This window comes from Lutra lutra, chromosome 10 (assembly GCF_902655055.1).
Source record: "Lutra lutra chromosome 10, mLutLut1.2, whole genome shotgun sequence".
Lineage (NCBI taxonomy): Eukaryota > Metazoa > Chordata > Mammalia > Carnivora > Mustelidae > Lutra > Lutra lutra.
In genome coordinates this window covers 99,354,334-99,375,229 of record NC_062287.1, presented here as the reverse complement: position 1 = coordinate 99,375,229, position 20,896 = coordinate 99,354,334, and the positions used below count along the sequence as shown (strand labels likewise).

Here is a 20,896-nt window from a genome sequence, read left to right as displayed (position 1 = left end):
CTGATTAAGACACCAACTCATTTCTTTGTAGTTTGAAATCTTTGACAAAGATTACACAATCCAAAGAAAATTTAAAAAAAAAAAAGAATTCTGAGGTAAATAAACTTACCAGACACTTTCCCAAGAGTGGTTTTTGATTTGGAGGAAGATAAGGTACAGTTTAATTATGTTGGGGGAGAAGAAACTACCAAGGGAGAGGAAAAGATGTATAAGGGGAATTTTCTGTCTGTTTAGTTCATCTGTGCTATGGATGCTCACAAATTTCAGGACAGATATCAAAGGAATAGGTGACTTTTATGTTGTTGTTAATTTTTTTTTAAAATTTCTTTTCTGTGTTCGAGAGTTCCACACTCCATGTGTCCTGCATAATACCCACAACCAGGCCCACCCAATCCCCCACCCCTTTCCTCTCCAAATCCCTCAGTTTTTTTCTCAGAGTCCACAGTCTCTCATGCTTCATCTCCCCCTCTGATTTACCTCAACTCACTTCTCTTCTCCATCTCCCCATGTCCTCTGTGTTATTCCTTATGCTCCACAAATAAGCAAAACCATATGATAATTGACTCTCTCTGCTTGACTTATATCATTCAGCATAATATAGATGATTTTTAGAAGGAACACAATGGAATAAGTAAATCTTCCAAGTTACATTTCAACCCATCACATTTCAGGTTTTATTTTTACTTTTATATAGTGCCTTTTCAATACCATCTTGACAAGAAAGATCTAGATAAAAGATTTTGTTCTTGGAACTGAAGTCAGTGGTAATTTTTTTCTCCAAATTTGAAAAGGGAAATCTTCATTTGAAAGGAGTGAGATTGCAAAGTTGGATGATCATCGACTTTGCCAGGATAGAAAACAAATTGGATAAAGTCAGTTCTGACTATTACTATTCCTCTTGTCTAAAACTATATCTGCTTCACTCTTCTGAATCTCTGCTCTGTTACAAGGATGTGGGATTTGGGGTACCTGTAAACCCTACTGGGGATTACAGTCATAATGATCTGGTCTTACATGAATTACCTGGTGACATCTCCCCAAATGACCTCAGACCTAAAGGGCTGAAACAAATACTTGGATTAGTGAAAGCATGAGCTATTGAATGATAACATCCCCTTTTCATTTATACATAACCTCAGGGATTTGGGGTCCACTAAGGAGTGTTTTTCAGAAATGGGAGGGAGAAATTAAGAAATGTAGATATTTGAGATATAAACAACTACCAAAGAACATTCATTCACTTATCTGCATTAGTGTCTGTCAAATACTAAGTATCATAAATGTGTATCAAGGTAATAGCACATTATTTAGAAGATTAAGCATTTCCTGTTCCTCTTTTCAAGCTGTAATATCAGGCAGCAAATATTCTCAAAGAGGACATGTTATATATTTATAAAGCTATAAATTTCTTTTATATGTGTTTACATAATATATAAAATGTACAAAAATATCCTCTATAAATATGTATAACAAATACAGGCTGATAAACATGCATAAAAAAGGCATTCTTATAGGATAAAAATCAGGTGTGATTTTTTTTTTTTTTTACTTATACCATGAACCTCTAAGGGCAGTCAAATATATTGAAAATGCCACGTGATACACCATTAAAACATGGGCCCAATGATATATTAAATATGCAAAAATAGTGACATTAGTAATAAAATGGAGCCATATCTTTTAACTTTATATTCATTGAATCATTTAAATGCTATAAGATTGTATCTGAAGAGTGCTCTAGGAAGATATAACCTTCACAAGATTGTTGAGACTCATAATGACCTTATGAAAAGGTCATTATAAATGAAGGAAAGAACTATTGAGGTGACTTGTGAAAACTCGCCCCCAAAATATTAATGATGAGGAATATTTAGTTTGCTTAAAATGTTCCATTAAATCACACATCAACCATGAATTAATTCCTTTATTTTTTGCAGATCAACAAATTCATACTCAAGCATCTCCTAATTGAAGAAATCATGCAGCTGAATAATAACGTGACTGAATTCATTCTGCTTGGCTTAACCCAGGATCCTGTTAGAAAGAAAATAGTGTTTGTCACTTTCTTGCTTTTCTATTTGGGGACGTTGCTGGGTAACTTTCTGATTATTACTACTATCAAGACCAGCCGGACACTTGGGAGTCCAATGTATTTCTTCCTTTTCCACCTATCCTTATCTGACAGCTGCCTCTGTACTTGCATAGCCCCTAGAATGATTGTGGATGCCCTTTTGAGGAAGACCACTATCTCTTTCAGTGAGTGCATGATACAAGTCTTTTCACTACATTTCTTTGGCTGCTTGGGGATCTTCATCCTTATCCTCATGGCTGCTGACCGCTATGTGGCCATCTGTAAGCCTCTGCACTACACAACCATCATGAGTCGTAGGATCTGTGCGGTGCTGATGGCTATGGCCTGGGTGGGGTCCTGTGTGCATTCTTTAGCTCAGCTTTTTTTGACCTTGAGTTTACCCTTCTGTGGTCCCAATGTGATTGATCACTATTTTTGTGATTTGCAGCCCTTGTTGAAACTTGCCTGTGCAGACACCTATGTGATCAACCTACTGTTGGTGTCCAATAGTGGGGCCATTTGTACAGTGAGTTTTGTCATGCTGATGTGCTCCTATGTTATTATCTTGTATTCTCTGAGAAACCACAGTGCTAAAGGGAGGAGAAAAGCCTTTTCCACTTGCATCTCCCACATCATTGTGGTCATCTTGTTCTTTGGTCCTTGCATATTTATATACACACGCCCTGCAACCACGTTCCCCATGGATAAGATGATAGCTGTGTTTTATACACTTGGAATACCTTTGATCAATCCTCTGATTTACACATTGAGGAATGCAGAAGTGAAAGATGCCATGAGGAAGTTATGGAGAAAGAAGTTGATCTTAGATGACAAAAGATAAATGGGTGTTTCAAATTTTTCTTCATAGTTCAGATTCACCTAGAAGCCCATTGAGAATCTTATCTTTTTATTGTGGTGTTAACATCATCAGGGGACATGAGAATTCATTCCTTCAAGAATGAACATGTACATTGGTTAGTGTTGAGTCATTTTCATGCACCAGGTACAAAGCACCATGTCAAGACACATGCTTTTGATGTTCACTGCTGTGTCTCTGCCTCTCTTGCCTGCCTAGTATCACTGTGGTTTTGACCCAGTGTTTTCCCTGCCCTTCTTCATATTGAATTCTGGTGTTCTCTGTTTACAAGTAATGTTTTATATACTTATATCCACAGCCTGGGAGGCTTTTCCTCCTTCAAATGACTTCCTTTGTATTAAACACTTCAGTCACATCATGTCTGATCATGGAGCTTCAACTTGGTTGTTGTTCTTGGTTGACTGAGCAGAGAGCACCAGTTTCAAATAATTGTAAAATCTTTATGTTTTACGGGACACTCTATTAGCTAGGTAATTCCCTTTTATTTCTTGGGTTCATACTTCAAATTCTTCTTATATTTATTTAGATTCTTCTAGAACAGTGGCAGAACATAATGTGAATATTTATTTTTCTGATGGAATATTTTTACCTTGGAAAGTTTCTGATAGTTGGACTGGTACACTTTGTATTTTTTTTATAAAAATTTTTGCTTCTACAGTGATCACTTCTAATTTGGGGGAAGCATTAAGTTTTCTTTGTGTCATACAAATTATAATAATTTATTTATACTTTTGGGTTATTATGATTGTAGCATACATGTCCCAAATTAAGTAGATATATTCATGTGGGCTATAGGTAAAACATATAAGCAGCCAATGGTTGAAATAGGGAATTTGAATATGATAACTGAAAATATTAAAACTCAGAGGGGACTTTTTAGGCTTTGAAACAAATACATTGCAAATATGGATTATCTTAGTGAGTTTTATTGTTTTTTAAAAGATTTTATTTATTTATTTGAAAGAGAGATCTCAAGTAGTCAGAGAGGCAGACAGAGAGAGAGGGGGAAGCAAACTCCCTGATGAGCAGAGAGCCCAGTGTGGGGCTCGATCCCAGGACCCTGAGATCATGACCCGAGCCAAAGGCAGAGGCATAATCCACTCAGCCACCCAGGTGCCCCTCTTAGTGAGTTTAATAAGATCTAGAAAAGAGGGTAACTTCAGAGACACCAAGATATTTGAATTAAAAACTGTATTTTTGCAGTGTTGATGGATATCACGTTTTGCCACCATTCATCAATATGGCAATATTGAATTATATGATTCCTAAGAATCTTTCTGATTTCAACCTGTTTTATTATTTGTATTTTTAAAAATTTTATTCAATTTTATTTTTTTCAGTGTTCCAAAATTCATTGTTTATGCACCATACCCAGTGTTCCATGCAAAACATGCCCTTCTTAACACTCACAACCACCCCTCAGCCCCTCTTCCCTCCAAAACTCTCATTTTGTTTCTCAGAGTCCACAGTCTCTCATGGTTTGTCTCCCCCTCCAATTACCACCAAATCACTTCTCCTCTCCATTTTCCAATGTCCTCCATGTTATTTCTTATACTCCACAAGTAAGTGAAACCATATGATAATTGACTTTGCTTGACTTATTTCGTTCAGCATAATCTCTTCCAGTCCCGTCCATGTTGATACAAAAGTTGGGTATTCATCCTTTCTGATGGAGGCATAATACTCCATTGTATATATTCTTTATCCATTCATTTGTTGAAGGGCATCTTGGTTCTTTCCACAGTTTGGGAAGTGTGGCCATTGCTACTATGAACATTGGGGTACAGATGGTCCTTCTTTTCACTACATCTGTATCTTTGGGGTAAATACCCAGTGGTGCAATTGCAGGGTCATAGGGTAGCTCTATTTTTTATTTGTTTATTTTTTTTTATTTAATTTTATTTTTTTCGGTGTTCCAATATTCATTATTTATGTACCACACACAGTGCTCCATGTAATATGTGCCCTCCTTAATACCCACTACCGGACTCACCTAAACCCCCATCCTCCTCCCCTCCAAAACCCTCAGTTTGTTTCTCAGAGTCCACAGTCTTTCATGCTTCATCTTTCCCTCTGATTTCCCCCAATTCACTTTTCCTTTCCTGCTCCTAATGTCCTCCATGTTATTCCTTATGCTCCACAAGTAAGTGAAACCATATGATCAATGACTCTCTCTGCTTAACTTATTTCACTTAGCATAATCTCCTCCAGTCCCATCCATGCTGATACAAAAGTTGGGTATTCATTATTTTTGATGGAGGCATAATATTCTATTTTATATATGAACCATATATATATATATATATATATATATATATATATATATATATAAATAAATATAAAATCCATTGGTCTGTTGAAGGGCAACTTGGCTCTTTCCACAGTTTGGCAATTGTGGCCATTGCTGCTATAAACATTGGGGTAGAGATGACCCATTTTTTATAGAATAAAATTGTTTATACACTTTCTTTCCATCACAGTGCACTTGTTCTGATCCTGAGTTAATGAATAGTGTCAGTTATGTAGAGATCCTACCATATATTATTTCTTAAGGAATCTCCACACTGTTTTCCAAAGTCACTGCACCAGCTTGCATTCCCACCAAGAGTGTAAGAGGGTTCCCCTTTCTCCACATCCTCTCCAACACTTTGTTGTTTACTGTCTTGTTGATTTTGGCCATCCTGACTGGTGTAAGGTGATATCTCAATGTGGTTTTGATTTGAATTTCCCTGATGGCTAAAGATGAACATTTTTTCATGTGTTATTAGTTGTACAGAAAGTTTAATATGAGTATTTTTGTTTATTTGGAACATATTTTTTATTTATAAATTACTAAATTATATCAAAATTGCTAATTTTGTATTCACTTTATTATACCAGGAATATTAGAACTTCTTAGTTTCAGGGGAACCTGGCTGGCTCAGTGAGCAGTACATATGACTCTTGATCTCAGGTTTGTGAGTTTAAACCCTGGGTTGGGTATAGAGTTTACTTAAAATAAAAATTTAAAAAAAAAAAAAGAACTTAGCTTGGGGGGAAAAAAAAGATCATCTATTTCTCTGTGTGGGAATGGAATGTCATGAATTCCACAATGAATACTTGTGACATACATACATCAATTTTTTTTCCCATTCAGAATTTATCCATCTCAAGCAATTTATCATTGATCATAATTGTTTCTTTTCTCCTTGCAAAGGTCACATTTTGTAGATCCTAGTTGGTAGTGTCTTAGTTTAAGTCCTCTTCTATTTAAAGATAAGACATACATAAAAAGGGGCATATGTTGGGTCTCATTTAGGTACCTCCCCAGACATTCTATTCAAAATATCTTCTGAAATGCTTCTGATATGGAGCTCCCATGACTGCTGTTTTCATGTCTCTTGCCAACAGAGATAATGATCTAATTCTGGTTCAGAATTTTGTGATAATGAGAGTGGAACTGCCAAGGTAATGGAATGTGGAAACTCACCAGGATTTTTTTTTCCTTATGTCAGTGTTTTGATAGGAAAGAGTCTGACTTCTAAAGTAGATACCTTTGTATATGTAAGAGGAGAACTATGAACTCAGAAATGATCATGCATCCTCTTAGCTGTTACAAGCATCTCCCTGTCCCTTGAAAGAGGGCAACAGCAGTCTTCCCTTGCCTAGACACATTGTGATTACCTCATTTAAACAAGTTGTCAGACAATGATATTTGGTTTCTTGCTGAGATTTCTCCCACACCCTTCTTTGCTTCCAAACATCTAACCAGATGCATGTCACAAGGAAGGCCAAGCAGGAATGTCCAATCTTGCTCTATGAGTACACATAATACATTGGAGAATTGTAGGATTCAATGGCCACTATGTACAATTGTGACCTCGTGGAACACTTAATGATAGGAGTTTTTTCACAGTGTGGAAAGATAGAATTTTGGAGTTGAGATCTATCCTGATCAACCTTCTGCAGACCCACATCATTGGAGTTGCCTCATTGAATAATTATGTTGTTTGCTTTACTCACAGAACAATTTGTTAGGTCTGTGGAAGGAACTATAAGAAAGAGCTGCCAAAAGTATGAAAGACATGATGGTCCATTTTTTTTAATCTTATGTATTGGCATATCTTCAAAGTCTGTATTATTCTTGGGTTTGCTAGTTTAGGAGTGAATATGGTTTAAACTCAATTCTTATTCAAAGGGCCCTAATGTAATTTGCTTGAAATAATTAGATCCCAAAGTTTCTAGGCAGAAAACTATCCCATCAGAAAGTCTTCAGTGTGTCCACATTCACATAAAATATTCAGAGAAAATAAGCCCAACTAAAAGAATTGAAATGACATGACAACTGAGGATTGAGCATGGGGGATGGATATATATATATATATATATATATATATATATATATATATATTATCTTTATTTTTATTCTTCTTGGTATTCTTAGAAACATCTTTATTACAAGTGCTCTTGAACACTTCCTCATATGCATTCCAGAATGGTATAACTTCTATTTACTGATACTATACTGTCTCAACACAGCTTGCAAATTTTTATTTTTCTTAAAGGCAATTATACTACAATATTATAATGTATCAGATCAAAATGCTGTACACCATAAATTTACACAAGCTATTTCAGTTTTTAAAAAAGCAGATATTCTATTTAAAAAGGCTATCTTGAAGATAAATTTTGATTCAAAGATTGGAGGAACTAAGGCAAGCTTGGTGGGCCATGGAAATAATATTATGTGAGATTCCCTATGTAAAAATGTGCTAACTTTAAATAATTTTGCCTACTGCTACATGTAATAATTGAAAAAAAAAATTTATGGTTAAAAAATGCATATGTCTGAACATAGAATCTTTTGAGATGAAAAACTTACTTAGGACTTGAAAGTTGATGTTAGGAGTTGAATTGTGTCCCCTAAGGAAAGAATATTTTGGAGTCTTAATCTTCACAATGTGACCCTATTAGGAATAGTGTATGTGCCTGACAATAACACTTTTTTTTTTAATTTTAAAGATTTTATTTATGAGAGAGAGAGAGCACAAATAGAGGAGCTGCGGGCAGAGGGAGAAGCAGACTTCCTTTGAGCATGGAGCCTGATGCAGGGCTGGATTCCAGGACCCTGGGATCATGACCTGAGCCAAAGGCAGACACTTAACTGACTGAGCCACCCAGGAGTCCTGGCTTTTTTTAAAATTATAATTTAAAGTACTAACATTAAGCTTTGATGGCTGGGGCATCCATTTCAAAGACCTCTCATCTGCAATGAACAAAATGCCAGGGACATAATTAGGTGAGGAGTCAGGCTTCCCCACCAGTGAAGTTCCTCTTTTGGAAAGCCCTGGGTGACCTCTAACTGATCATTTGTGTGACCCTGTGTTTTTCTTCCTGGACTTTATGTTTTAAATTCACCAGTAGTGAACCCCCAAATACTGGGTACCCTACTCTTGATCCCAATAAAGACAGAATATCAGATTGGCAAGTTTTTTGTGTCTCTCCCTGTCTCTGTGTACCTGTGATCAAACTGTGGGGCCCCAGACCTGTAATGTACCCTCTGTGACTTGGGAGTAATCTTGTTTTTTCAATGCTCCCTCATTGTTTCATGTGAGAAAAGGAGGAGAAACTGAAAAAGAACACAGGCCACTATTTGGGGTCTCAGAATTGCAATTTGGGGAGCATGGATTTGGTGTAAGCAGGAGAAGTGTCCCACTTACGTGGGGAAAGCAAAGGGTTTTTTAAGAGAGAAGAAAGGAGTAATCAAACGATTTAGACAAAGAAGAGAGAGAAAAAAATATCAAAAAACAAACTTTACTTGGTACTGACAGATGGAACTGCTTTCGATTACTAACTCCTTCATTGTTTCCTTTTTTTCTTTCTTTCTTTCCTTTTTTTTTTAAAGAGAGAGAGTGCAGGGAGGTGGGGATGGTCAGAGAAAGAGGGAGGGAGAACATCCCAAGTGGGCTCCACACCAAACACAGGGCTGGATCTCACAACCCTGAGATCATGACCTGAGGTGAATCAAGAGTATGAGGTCTTACCCACTGAGCTACCCAGGCACCCTGTTTTTCTTTTAGTTTGTTTTGTTTTGTTTTTTTAAATTAATTTCTTTTCAATGTAACAGAATTCATTATTTATGCACCACACCCAGTGCTCCATTCAATACGTGCCCTCCACAATACCCACCACCTGGCTTCCCCAACCTCCCACCCCCTGCCCCTTCAAAACCCTCATATTGTTTTTCAGAGTCCATAGTCCATAGTCCATAGTCTCTCATCATTCACCACCCCTTCCAATTTCCCTCAACTCCCTTCTCCTCTACATCTCCCTATGTCCTCCATTGTTATGCTCCACAAATAAGTGAAACCATATGATATTTGACTTTCTCTGCTTGATTAATTTCACTCAGCATAATCTCTTTCGTCCCATCCATGTTGCTACAAAAGTTGGGTATTCATCCTTTCTGATGGAGGCATAATACTCCATAGTGTATATGGACCACATCTTCCTTCTCCATTCGTCCATCAAAGGGCATCTTGGTTCTTTCCACAGTTTGGCTACCGTGGCCATTGCTGCACCCTGTTTTTAATTACTACCTAATTGATTATCCTATTGATGCTGTCACACAAATGTATTCCTGGTATGGACTAGTAAACTTTTCTATCCTCATAAAGTTTAATAGTTTTATGGTCCTTATGATAGTTGTTCTTTTGGATTTTTTGAGGATTTGCTTGTAGAAAAAATTAACGTTCTGGCCCAGTTCAAGAGTTTATTCTTTAGAAAGGAAAATGGAGCTTCAAGATGGGATCTCCTGTCTTTAGAAACTTCCTAGCTGACAGTTAGGGGGAGGGGGGGGGGAATGCCGGCTCTCAGCTCCCAGAGGGCTTTGCATGTGGCCTTTCATCTTCAAGGCCAGGGGTGGTGCATTTTAGTCTAACTATACTTTGAATCTCTCCTACTTACTTTTCTATTGCCAGTCAGGAAAAATTCTCTACTTTTAAAGAGCTTGTGGGATTAGATAGGATTGAAACATATAACTCAAAGTCAACATGCCAGTAACTTTAATCACATTGTTGAAATCCCTTTAGACAAGTAATTCTACATTAATATGTGCTATATTATCATATTTCTAGTCCCCGGGGCTAGGGCAGGAAATCCTGAGGGATATTTTGGAATTATTTCCACCACAATGTAAAAGGAGTTTTAAAAACCATAGCTTTAACCCAAGAACTGAAGAATGAATAAGTCAATATTTATAAAATGAAAATTGTTCTATCCCTATGAAATATGCCACTTTTGCATCCTCTTCCAAATGTTATCTATGTGGAAAATATGATAATCCCTTAGGTGTGGAATCAGTCTTGGAGGAAATATAAGTAACATTATATATTAACTTAATCCTTGAATCCAACTAAATGTATGATCTTCATCAAGTAGCTTACACAATCACTTCAGCTATAACAAATTGTCTGCACACATGAACATGTCAGTGTCATGGATGAGGTCTTGGAATGTGGAATTTATATTTCAGTGTCACAGAGTTTTGTGCAGTGAGCTGTTGTCTTATTTTGTCCTTGAGTATAAGTGACTTCTGTCTAAAGGTTGTGATTGGAATGCTTTGTCCTGGAAATATTTCCAAGTTTCTTTATAAATTGTGTCAAAAAATGTCTAATAATAATAGTTAAATAATAGAAATACCATTACTACTACTAATAATAACTTTGAATATGTATTACTGAAGTATGATAAAATAATTATAGTTATAGGAGAAGAATCTAAATTCCAGTGAGATAAGTGTCTTACCTGAAGCCACATTGCCTGTGAAAAGTATACATGGGATTTAAATTCAGACTCTCTGGCTTCAACGTCTGAGGTGGTAACATGAATCATCCTGGACATCTGGCAAATGCATCTCACATAAAACTGCCTCTTCTACCAAATGCTTAACCTGCATATCTAATTAGATTTTGATGCTGTTGCTATGGTGCATCCTTCAGCCATCTTCCTGTGTCCATTCACATGTATGTATGCATTGTACACACAAAAAAAATAATCAGTCCTGGGGCACCCGGGTGACTCAGTGGGTTAAAGCCTTTGCCTTTGGCTGGGGTCATGATTCATGATCTCAGGGTCCTGGGATCAATCCCAGCATCCAGCTCTCTGCTCAGCAGGGAGCCTGCTTCCTCCTCTCTCTCTACCTGCCTCTTTCCCTATTTATGATCTCTGTCTGTCAAATAAATAAATAAAATATTTTTTAATCAGTCCTCCTTGCAGTGTTTCTAACATCAAAAGCACAGAAATTAAATTGTTTAGACAGTGAAACAGAATTGTAAGTGTATTTCAGTAAAAAATGAAAAAAAAATCCTTTAAATTTTATGTTACTTTGCCATCCTAAAATCTTCAATACTATAAAAATTAGAAATTTATTTTGTTGGTGTAATTGAGGTTCTACTATGAGTGGACTGTATAAGTTGGAAAATAAAAGTACATATCCTAAGTACTGCAATTCAAAATTTAAGTGCGATTTTGAACTATTCAGTACATTATTTTATTATTTTAATAAAAATTCAGATATACTTATTAAGACTTTACTCTGTATAAAGTGTAGAAGTACTGGTCACAGTCATTGTAGGGTCAGTAAAGCATCTTAGCAAGGTCAAATTCTACTATACTAGTTACTAGCTGCCTAGTCTTGTCAATTATCTCTTTGTGTCTCTGGGGAATATTAAAAATATCACCTTATGGGGTCATTACATGCATTACATTTTAAAAATCCCTTTAACATCCTTAGCACAATTACTAGTGCATTGTAATGACTTTTCAATTACTGCTATTGCTCTTGCCATGATCAAAATTTAAATTATTAAATACAGTCTGTGAATCAATAGAGCCTACTTCATTGAGTTAATAGTTTATTGAGAAAATGAGAGAACACCAATATTTAAAGAAGACACACAAAACCCCCCAAAACAAAACAAACCAAAAAACCTTCAGACTATCTATGAAAGGGGAATCAAATGATCTGGTGAAATTAGGTATTGTGAGTGTAATGGGATAACTTGGGGCATGGAATTAGTTTTCATAAAGGGGTATAATGTGACTAAGTTTTGTGGGAATGGGGACACTTAAGTTTGACCTTAATTATTTTAAAACAAAGCTGAACACCTTCAATATTAAAAGATAATTAGTCTTAATAATGGAAACAGTGGAAGACCTGTAATAAATATAATGGATGCATTAGGGTTTATTCCTTGTGTAGAGAAGAATGAGGTCACTTTAAAATTTTTATCACTGGGGCGCCTGGTTGGCTCAGTGGGTTAAGCCTCTGCCTTTGGCTCAGGTCATGATCCCCGGGTCCTGAGATCAAGCCCTGCATCTGGCTCTCTGCTCAGCAGGGAGCTTGCTTCCTCCTCCTCTCTCTCTCTCTGCCTGCCTCTCTGCCTCCTTGTGATCTCTGTCTGTCAAATAAATAAACAAAAAAAAATCTTAAAAAAAATAAAAATTTTATCACTGACCATGGAAACTATTCAATGTTTAACATCATATATTTGATATTTGAAACAATCTTTAAAAATATCTTCAAAAGCACATTGGAAAAGCAAAAGCAAATTAAAATCACCAGAGTTTATTTTTACCAGACTTGTCCAAGAATTCCATTCCCATAGGCATTGCCATTGACAGGTCCAGTTCTCACAAACATCCAGTGCCTTTAAATATTCTTCCTGACTATTCGCCTGCATCTTCTCCAAGAGTCCTCAACCCTGTGCATTTAGGGAAGTAGACCTTGAAGGTCATTATTGCATTAAAGCGGAAAAATAGGCAAGGCAGAAAGGGCCAAATGCAGTTGAGATCTTCCTTCCAGTTTTATGATATACTTCTCATTCTTATTTGAGTATTCATAGTTAGTTTTTAAAACATAGTTATTTTCTTTATTTTTTTTATTTTTTTATAGTTTCAAGTTTTTATTTATATTCTAGCTACTTCACATATAGTGTAATAAAATTTCAGGAGTAGAATTCAGTGATTCATTACATTTTAAATATAATTTGAAAACTATCTATGAAGTATTAGACTTCTTTTCATTACTTTTCTTTTTCTCTCTTTTTTTTTTTTGTTGTTCTAAGAGATCTATTTATCTTTTGATTTTGGAGATTTTTTTTTTCAATTTGTTGTCATGAGTTCAAGAAGACAAGGATATCCCTTTCACTATTAATTGGAATTGGCTGATACTAAAAATGTGAGTTCTTTTTTTTTTTCCTTTTCCATCTTCTGTTTATTCCTACCTTTTCTATTTTTGAGTACCTGGGCCTAAGTCATCTCTTTGAGCAATTATAGAATCATCCATCCTTTTTCACTTGTTTTCTAAGGTAATTGTTTGCTTGTTTTGCATGAATAATATTCTAGAAATATATCTTCTTGGTAATGGTTTCTTTTATAAATTTTAGGCTTGTAATTCATGTAACAATTTGGCATCTTAATAGTTTACAAAACAACTTTAAAAGGTCTGTTGTAATAAAAAAAGGAAAAATGAGAATGCCATTTTGAAATCTTGGTTTCAAATATGGGACTCTTTAGCTGCCACATCAGGGGGCTAGGAGAAATTGTGGAACGTTGTGTACTCTTCTTTGGACAGAAAAGCAATGATAAAAAAATAATAAAAGTCTGAAAAAATAGTATAGGGAGAACATAAAGAGAATAATATAAACAATAAAATTAAAAGAAGAAAGATAGTAAGAAGATGATGGAACAGTGAATTGATAATTTTGATAAATTGGTAAATGGATCAGAAAATAACTTGATTAAAAAATTTAGTTCTTTGCAGGTGGAGGGATCCATGAAAACTACAATTCCTTACTTTCTTTGTTTTTCTTTTTAAAACATTTTTGTTTATTTATTTGACAGATCACAGGTAGGCAGAGAGGCAGGTGAGGGGATGGGGAAACAGGCTTCATACTGAGCAGAAAGCCTAATACCCTGGAATCATTACCTGAGACAAAGGCAGAGGCTTTAACCCACTGAGCCACCCAGGTCCCCAATTCCTTATTTTCTTAAGAGGAAATAGATAGCAAGCGGATATGCAGAACTTCTTCCTAAATCCCATAATCAGGGAGTGGCAGATCAGGACAAGAACCTCCATTTATTTCCTCACTGTGCCACAGGTGTGTAATAGTGAGCAATAATTCCTGATATTTGAAATGAATAGGGATTACATGGAAGAAAATTTCAGGGACCATAGGTAGAAAAGTTCAAATTATATAATTGATGACTATTTCTCTAACAAAGATAGGTTTGATATATATTAAAAATGTTTAAAAACCTGCAGAAAATGAGAATATGAACTAAGTAAAATGGATAAAATATTTTCTTGAAGTGTTGGCTTCACTTATTCTAAATAAAAGAGAGATTATCTTTTGTAGGGTGTTGAAGGTCTTCATGAGTAAATTTTTACTTTGATTTCAGTTCTTCCATTTATGAAATGGGTAATCCTGTGTCCTATCACAAGTCTTGGTCATTGGTTTGGGATTTTCAGTAGTGGTTACTTGTCAAAATACTTGTATAACTTCTATAGAAATCTATATTCAGTGGCATGTCAAACTATTGAAGAAAATGTGTTCCTAGAGCTCCCTTTGTCCTATGAGCTGTGAAGAATTTATAGAATATTAGTCATTTTTAAATTAATGAGTTCATAGTTATTCTTATGATGTATTATATGCACCTATCTGTAGCTCACTGTTTATATGAATATTTTAATTTGATCCCCACAAGATTCCTATTGATAAGTACTATTATCACTGTTTTACAGATGAAAAAAAAACAAGACTCAGAAGGTTTATAACTTGCCTAAGATTATTCAGGTTTAGTGGACCCTATATTGGGATGCATTCAGCCAAATTCAAGCACTCTCTCCCACCATGATAACCTGTCTCTCTTGCAAATACGGTTGCCAATATCACTTTAGGAATTGAAGATGAGCCAGTCAGTGTTGTGTCCTAAGGAATATTTTCTGTGAGACTAAGGACACCAAGGTGATCCTGAAAATCAGGGGTTATTTGTTTTCCTCCCTTTTAATGCCTTTTTGGAAGTTGTGGTAAGGGAGAGTGAACACCAGTGTCCCAACTGCCACTTTGAAAATGCTGCCTGGTGCAGATTTCCTTGATGAACTTGTTGCAACAGAGAGGAAGATTGCAGGTAAGCAGAAGTTTGCAAATGACAGCATTTCTACTCATTCCATACATACCAGAGGTTGTTAATCTTTTGCATACCATATCCTGGTATGCAGCAATCTGTGTTGCAGATTTGTTGTTTCCTTCTGTTAAAACAAAAATAAGGGCTAGAGTTGGTTCAGCAAAATAAGGAACCATGAAAAGAGCAAATTATGAACTTGAGTCCTCAGTAATAACAGCTACAGATTTTACAAATCACCTTGAAATTTAATTAAATCCTATCAGGATTATAAAAGAATAGTTAGGGGCGCCTGGGTGGCTCAGTGGTTAAGCCTCTGCCTTCTGCTCCGGTCATGATCCTGGGGTCCTGGGATCAAGCCCTGCATCTGGCTCTCTGCTTGGCTGTGAGCCTGCTTCCTCCTCTCTCTCTGCCTGCCTCTCTGCCTCCTTGTGATCTCTGTCTGTCAAATAAATAAATAAAATCTTTTAAAAAAATAAAAAATAAATAAAAGTATAGCTAGATGAGCTAGTGCTGAAATAAAGACCAAATCTAGATAGAGGTTTAAAAGAGATATAGATATATGTGTGCTTCCTTATATCAAATATGTCCTTGTGAAGGTGTGTGGGAGTTGGGTTTATGTACCTGTCTAGTTATAGTTACATTTTTATGACAATTGATGACATATGATGCTTGAGGAAGAGCATCTATGTCTAAATTTGCTAACGTCATTGAAGAAACAATATAGTGATTTAAAAAAAAGTTCTTTAAGATTACTGACTTCCAATAAAGGTTCACTTTTTATTGTGCCTCCTTTTATTTTTTTCATGTGTTGTGTTCCTCTTAAAATGTACTATAAAATGATGAGTTTTAAAATTAACTTTAATTACAGAATAATGAAATATAATCCCTTTAAAAAAGAGATTAAATCGTTGAATAACCCTAAAATCTACTTTGGCCATCACCTCCTCTATTTCTGAGAAGTAAATCTTTCCTTCCACACGATTTTCTATTAATTTATAAAAACAGAGGTTCTCGGGGCACCTGGGTGGCTCAGTGGGTTAAAGCCTCTGCCTTCGGCTCAGGTCATGATCCCAGGGTCCTGGAATCGAGCCCCGCATCGGGCTCTCTGCTCGGCGGGAAGCCTGCTTCTCCCTCTCTCTCGCTGCCTGCCTCTCTGCCTGCCTCTCTGCCTACTTGTGATTTCTGTCTGTCAAATAAATAAATAAAATCTTAAAAAAAAAAAAACAGAGGTTCTCATAGAAACTACATGGTATTCTGTGGCTGTGATTTTTTTTTAACGTGCACGTTATCATACTGTGATTATTTTTTGTGCATTTTATTATATTTTCCACACTGAAATGTGTCTTAGTGTTTTCTATCATGGTATATGTTTCGTAATCCTCGAACATTAAATTTGTCTAGTTTTCAGTAATGAGAACATACCATCCCTTATTTCCATTCTATGCTCAGGTTTTAGATCAACTTCTCTTCTCCAAATTTGAAAGAGTCTGTGAAGAATATCCTTTTGTATGCTTTCTGTGGTAGTTTTGCTGTGTTGCTCATCAAAATTTTAAGGGACTACCTTTTTAAATTTATTTTTATTTTTTGTTTATTTTTTAAATATTTGATTTATATATTTGAGAAAGATAGGGTGAGCAAGCAAGAGAGAGAGCACAAGCCAAGGAGAGAGGCAGAGGGAGAAACAGACTGCCCGCTTAGCTGGGAGCTGGACATGGGCTCAAACCCAGGACCCTGGGATCATGACCTTATCTAAAGGCAGACACTTAACTGACTGAGCCACCCAGGCTCCCGATGGATAGCTTTTTATACTTTATTTTTATGAAGTTGATGAGTGGGACTATATTATCTCATTCTTGTTGAATCTGCATTTCAATGATTCTAATGAGGTTGAATAGTTTTATATATGCTTTTGGACAGTTCTGATTTCTTTTGTGTGTATTGCCTTGTCAAATAGTTGGCCTTTTTAGAAAATTGAGCTATTTGTCTTACATGATTGATTTTAAAAGATTTTTAAATATTTACTCTCATTTGCCACTTTTAAAAATGTTTGGTGTATATGAAGTTGTGTCATATAGAAGGTTTAAAATATATTTTGCATATTTTTTTGAATTTTCCTTTTCTGTTTGTTTTGAAAATATTCCTACATAAGATAGAAACCTATTATAATTATTTCTCAAGTCTTTTTACACTTCTGTTCCATACGTTTGTATCTTTCACCCATCTGGATTATAATGTTTTGTGCATTGTGAGGTATATTATATTCAGATAGAGATTCAAATTCTTAACATCAGCTATTAAAATTTACATCAATTTGAATTATGTAGAGTTCATATCAATATAAATTTCAACTTAAATATGAAATAAATTCCCATATATATGTGTTAATTATTGACTATCTTTAAACCCAGCAATGTCTTTACCTACAACTTTGTTTTTTATATTTATTTATTTTTGGGAGAGAAAGAGAATAAGAGCAAGAGGGGTGAAGGGAGAGGGAGAGAGAATGTCATATTCTCTTGAATGTAAAGCCAAACACAGGGCTTGATCTCACAACCCTGAGAGCATGACATGAGCCAAAATCAAGAGTTGGACACTTGACTTACTAAGCCACCCAAACACCCCTACCTACAACGTTTTAATTGCCATAGCTTGATAATGTACTTCAAATATGGAAGGTATATCTATTTTCTTTGTTCTTCCTTTGAAAAAGTTAGCTTAACTACTCTGCGTTTTAATTCTTTCTGAATTTTGGAATCAGCTTTTCATGAAAAAGTTTGTCAGAATTTTTGTTTTACTTATGCATGTATTGATTAATTTGGGAAGAATTGACATCTTTCTTATAGTGACCTTTCCTAACTATAAACATGCTATAATCTTTTAACTTCTTATAATCTTTTTATATATTTTAATATAATTCTGTATTCAATGAGGGAATTCTATTTTTAAGGACAGAATAGATAACTCACAGATAAAATAATCTTGAACTGTTTATTTTTTAAAAAATCACACCATAATCCAGAGTTATTATTACTGGTTTTGCTTATGTGACAGTGATATTTTCAGAGATTTTTGTGAGAAATTAGGCTATAGTTTGTTAATCTGTGGTTCATGGATGGAATTCAACCCAAAAAGCCCACAAACTCCCTAAGACCCTATTAAAAATCTGTTTGTATGCCCAATGTTCATTTTTCTAAAATAATCTTATAGGAACTCACATTATAAAATCAAAAGTAAAAAGCATTGTTCAGTTGCTATTATAACCTTTCAGAACAGGGTGGCACATTTTATCAGTGTGTAGAGTTCATGTTTTGTCCACTTGGGCACTGAGTTTAACAGTTTATTATTATTATTTTTTAAGAATTTATTTTTTTCTTTGACAGACAGAGATCACAAATAGGCAGAGAGGCAAGCAGAGAGAGCAGAAAACAGGCTCCCCACTGAGCAGAGAGCCCAAAGCAGGGCTAGATCCCAGAACACTGGGATCATGACCTGAGCCTAGGGCAGAGGCTTTAACCCACTGAGCAACTCACGTGCCCCCTGAGTTTAACGGTTTTCTGATACTTTTCTTTTGTTGTTGCCAAAATGAAGTAAGAGCTATAGTTTAATACTTTTCACCAAAGCAGTATATAGTTTTTAATTAAAATGTTTCAGGATTGGAATCCATGTGCCTATAGTGAGCCTGTTAGGTGAGAAAGTGGCTCAATTCAAAGAAATACAAGGTGGTAAAACAGATCTAGTGAAAAAGAGTCTTTGGAGGCAATTTGCCCCTCCAAGGATGCTGTCTTACTGGGAAGTGCCAGAAAGTGGGACATGAAAGGATGAAAACTCCTGGTTTAGGCTGGAAAGTGAATGGGGAAATAAGGTCAATTATAGGAAACCACAAATATGCTAGAACCCTGTACAGTACAGCAACACTTTTCCCCAAAGATCTGATCATTGCCCAATGTTCATGAAAAGGTGGTAAAAGCACTTTCTGAAATTGGCACCTGGAGATCTAACATTTAAAGCTAGTAACTCAGGGCATTAGTGTGGCTCAGATGGTGAAGCAGCTGCCTCTGGCTCAGGGCATGATTCCAGGGTCTTGGTATGGAGCCCTACATTGGGCTCCCTGCTCAGTGGGGAGCCTGCTTCTCCCTCTCCCACTCCCCCTGCTTGTGCTCTCTGTCTGCCAAATAAAAATAAAATCTTAAAAAAATATATGAGCTCACTGATGTCTGAAGACGTTACTGAACTTCCACGATTCAGCACAAATTTAGTCACTGGGGAACAATTGAGAATGATAAGACTGCCCTTGAAGAAGAGAATACCTCAATGTTGTTTTGAACCAGAGATTCAAAAATCACTCTTAAGGTATACTACTGCAATTGCACCTCAAGATTGATATAAGAAAAAGCCCCGACATTTCATCTTCTAAATTATTCATCCTCTTGTTCATAGTGATATTGTTAGTATATGTGTACTCTAACAAACTATATACATAAAGGGTATAGATTGTGTGTATTTTGCTCATTGCTTTCTGTACCCTTAGCACTCACTATGGTGTTTGTATCATAATAAATTATCAATATATATTTGTTGAATATATGAATGACTTTTAAAATAAATCAATAGTTTTAGACGTTGACTGTTTTCAGTACATTAACTTTCTCTTCTACATGATCAAACCCACAGAAGCAATGGGACATGAAAACATCACAGAATTTATCCTCTTAGGACTTTTTAGTGATGAGGATGCAAAGGTCGCCTGCTTTGTGGTGTTCTCACTTTGCTACATTGTGATTCTGTCAGGAAACCTGTTCATTCTTCTCACCATCAGAGGCAGCCGCCTCCGTGAGCAGCCCATGTACTTTTTCCTGAGCTACCTGTCATTCATGGACGTCTGCTTCACTTCCACAGTGGCTCCCAGACTGATCACAGACCTACTGGCTGAGCAGAAGACCATCTCCTATGACAGCTGCATGGCCCAGATGTTTTATGCCCACTTCTTTGGTGCCACTGAGATGTTCATCCTGGTGGCCATGGCCTATGACCGATATGCAGCCATCTGCAGACCCCTTCACTATATGGTCATCATGAACAGACAAGTATGCTATGTCCTTTTGATGGCCTCAATTCTCGGAGCATTTCTCCATTCAATCCTACAGATATTGATTATTATTGATCTTCCCTTCTGTGGCCCCAATGAGATAGACCACTATTTATGTGATATTTTCCCTTTGCTGAAGCTGGCTTGCACGGACACTAGTCTGTTGGTTATTGTGGTCATTACTACCACAGGAATGATATCCGTTGTGACCTTTGTTGCCTTGGTAATCTCTTACATCATCATCCTGTCCACCCTGAGGACACGCTCATCCCAGAGCTGCCGCAAAGCTCTCTCCACCTGCAGCTCACACATCACTGTTGTGTTCATGTTCTTCTTGCCCCTCATCTTCACTTATGTCCCCACAGCTGATTCTGTCAGTAATGACAAAGTTTTTGCCCTATTTTACACCATGTTTGCTCCTATGTTCAACCCTTTCATCTACACGCTGAGAAACACAGACATGAAGAATGCCATGAGGAAAATGTGGTGCCGAGACACACGGTGTGAAGGGAAATGAAGTCTCTGGAGTTCAAACCCTTGGCTGGGTCTCATTCTATCCACAGGATCCTAATGTCAGCAAATGCAGCAAGTAGAGAGGTGGTTTGCTGTCATCAAACATTGTAAGATGTGAAGGGAAAAGGTCCCTCAACTACCTCTTTCCGTTTCTTTAGTTTTCTGACCCAGTATAAGGGGA

The 20,896-nt window shown here is 36.2% G+C and overlaps 2 protein-coding genes and 1 non-coding gene across 3 annotated transcripts; all 3 read left to right on the top strand.

Moving 5' to 3' along the window:
• The first annotated feature begins 1,979 nt into the window (after positions 1-1,979).
• LOC125079050 (olfactory receptor 4C16-like) lies at positions 1,980-2,912 on the top strand. The gene has a single exon (XM_047692394.1). It carries the CDS (start codon positions 1,980-1,982, stop codon positions 2,910-2,912), a length of 933 nt encoding a protein of 310 aa, XP_047548350.1.
• A 3,953-nt stretch (positions 2,913-6,865) lies between these two features.
• Positions 6,866-6,992, top strand: LOC125080295 (small nucleolar RNA SNORA18). The gene has a single exon (XR_007121317.1). It is a non-coding gene; the product is annotated as a small nucleolar RNA SNORA18 (small nucleolar RNA).
• Positions 6,993-19,792: 12,800 nt separating this feature from the next.
• Positions 19,793-20,896, top strand: LOC125079260 (olfactory receptor 4P4-like). Its single transcript, XM_047692749.1, has one exon. The coding sequence runs from the start codon at positions 19,793-19,795 to the stop codon at positions 20,717-20,719; it is 927 nt and encodes a 308-aa protein (XP_047548705.1). The 3' UTR covers positions 20,720-20,896.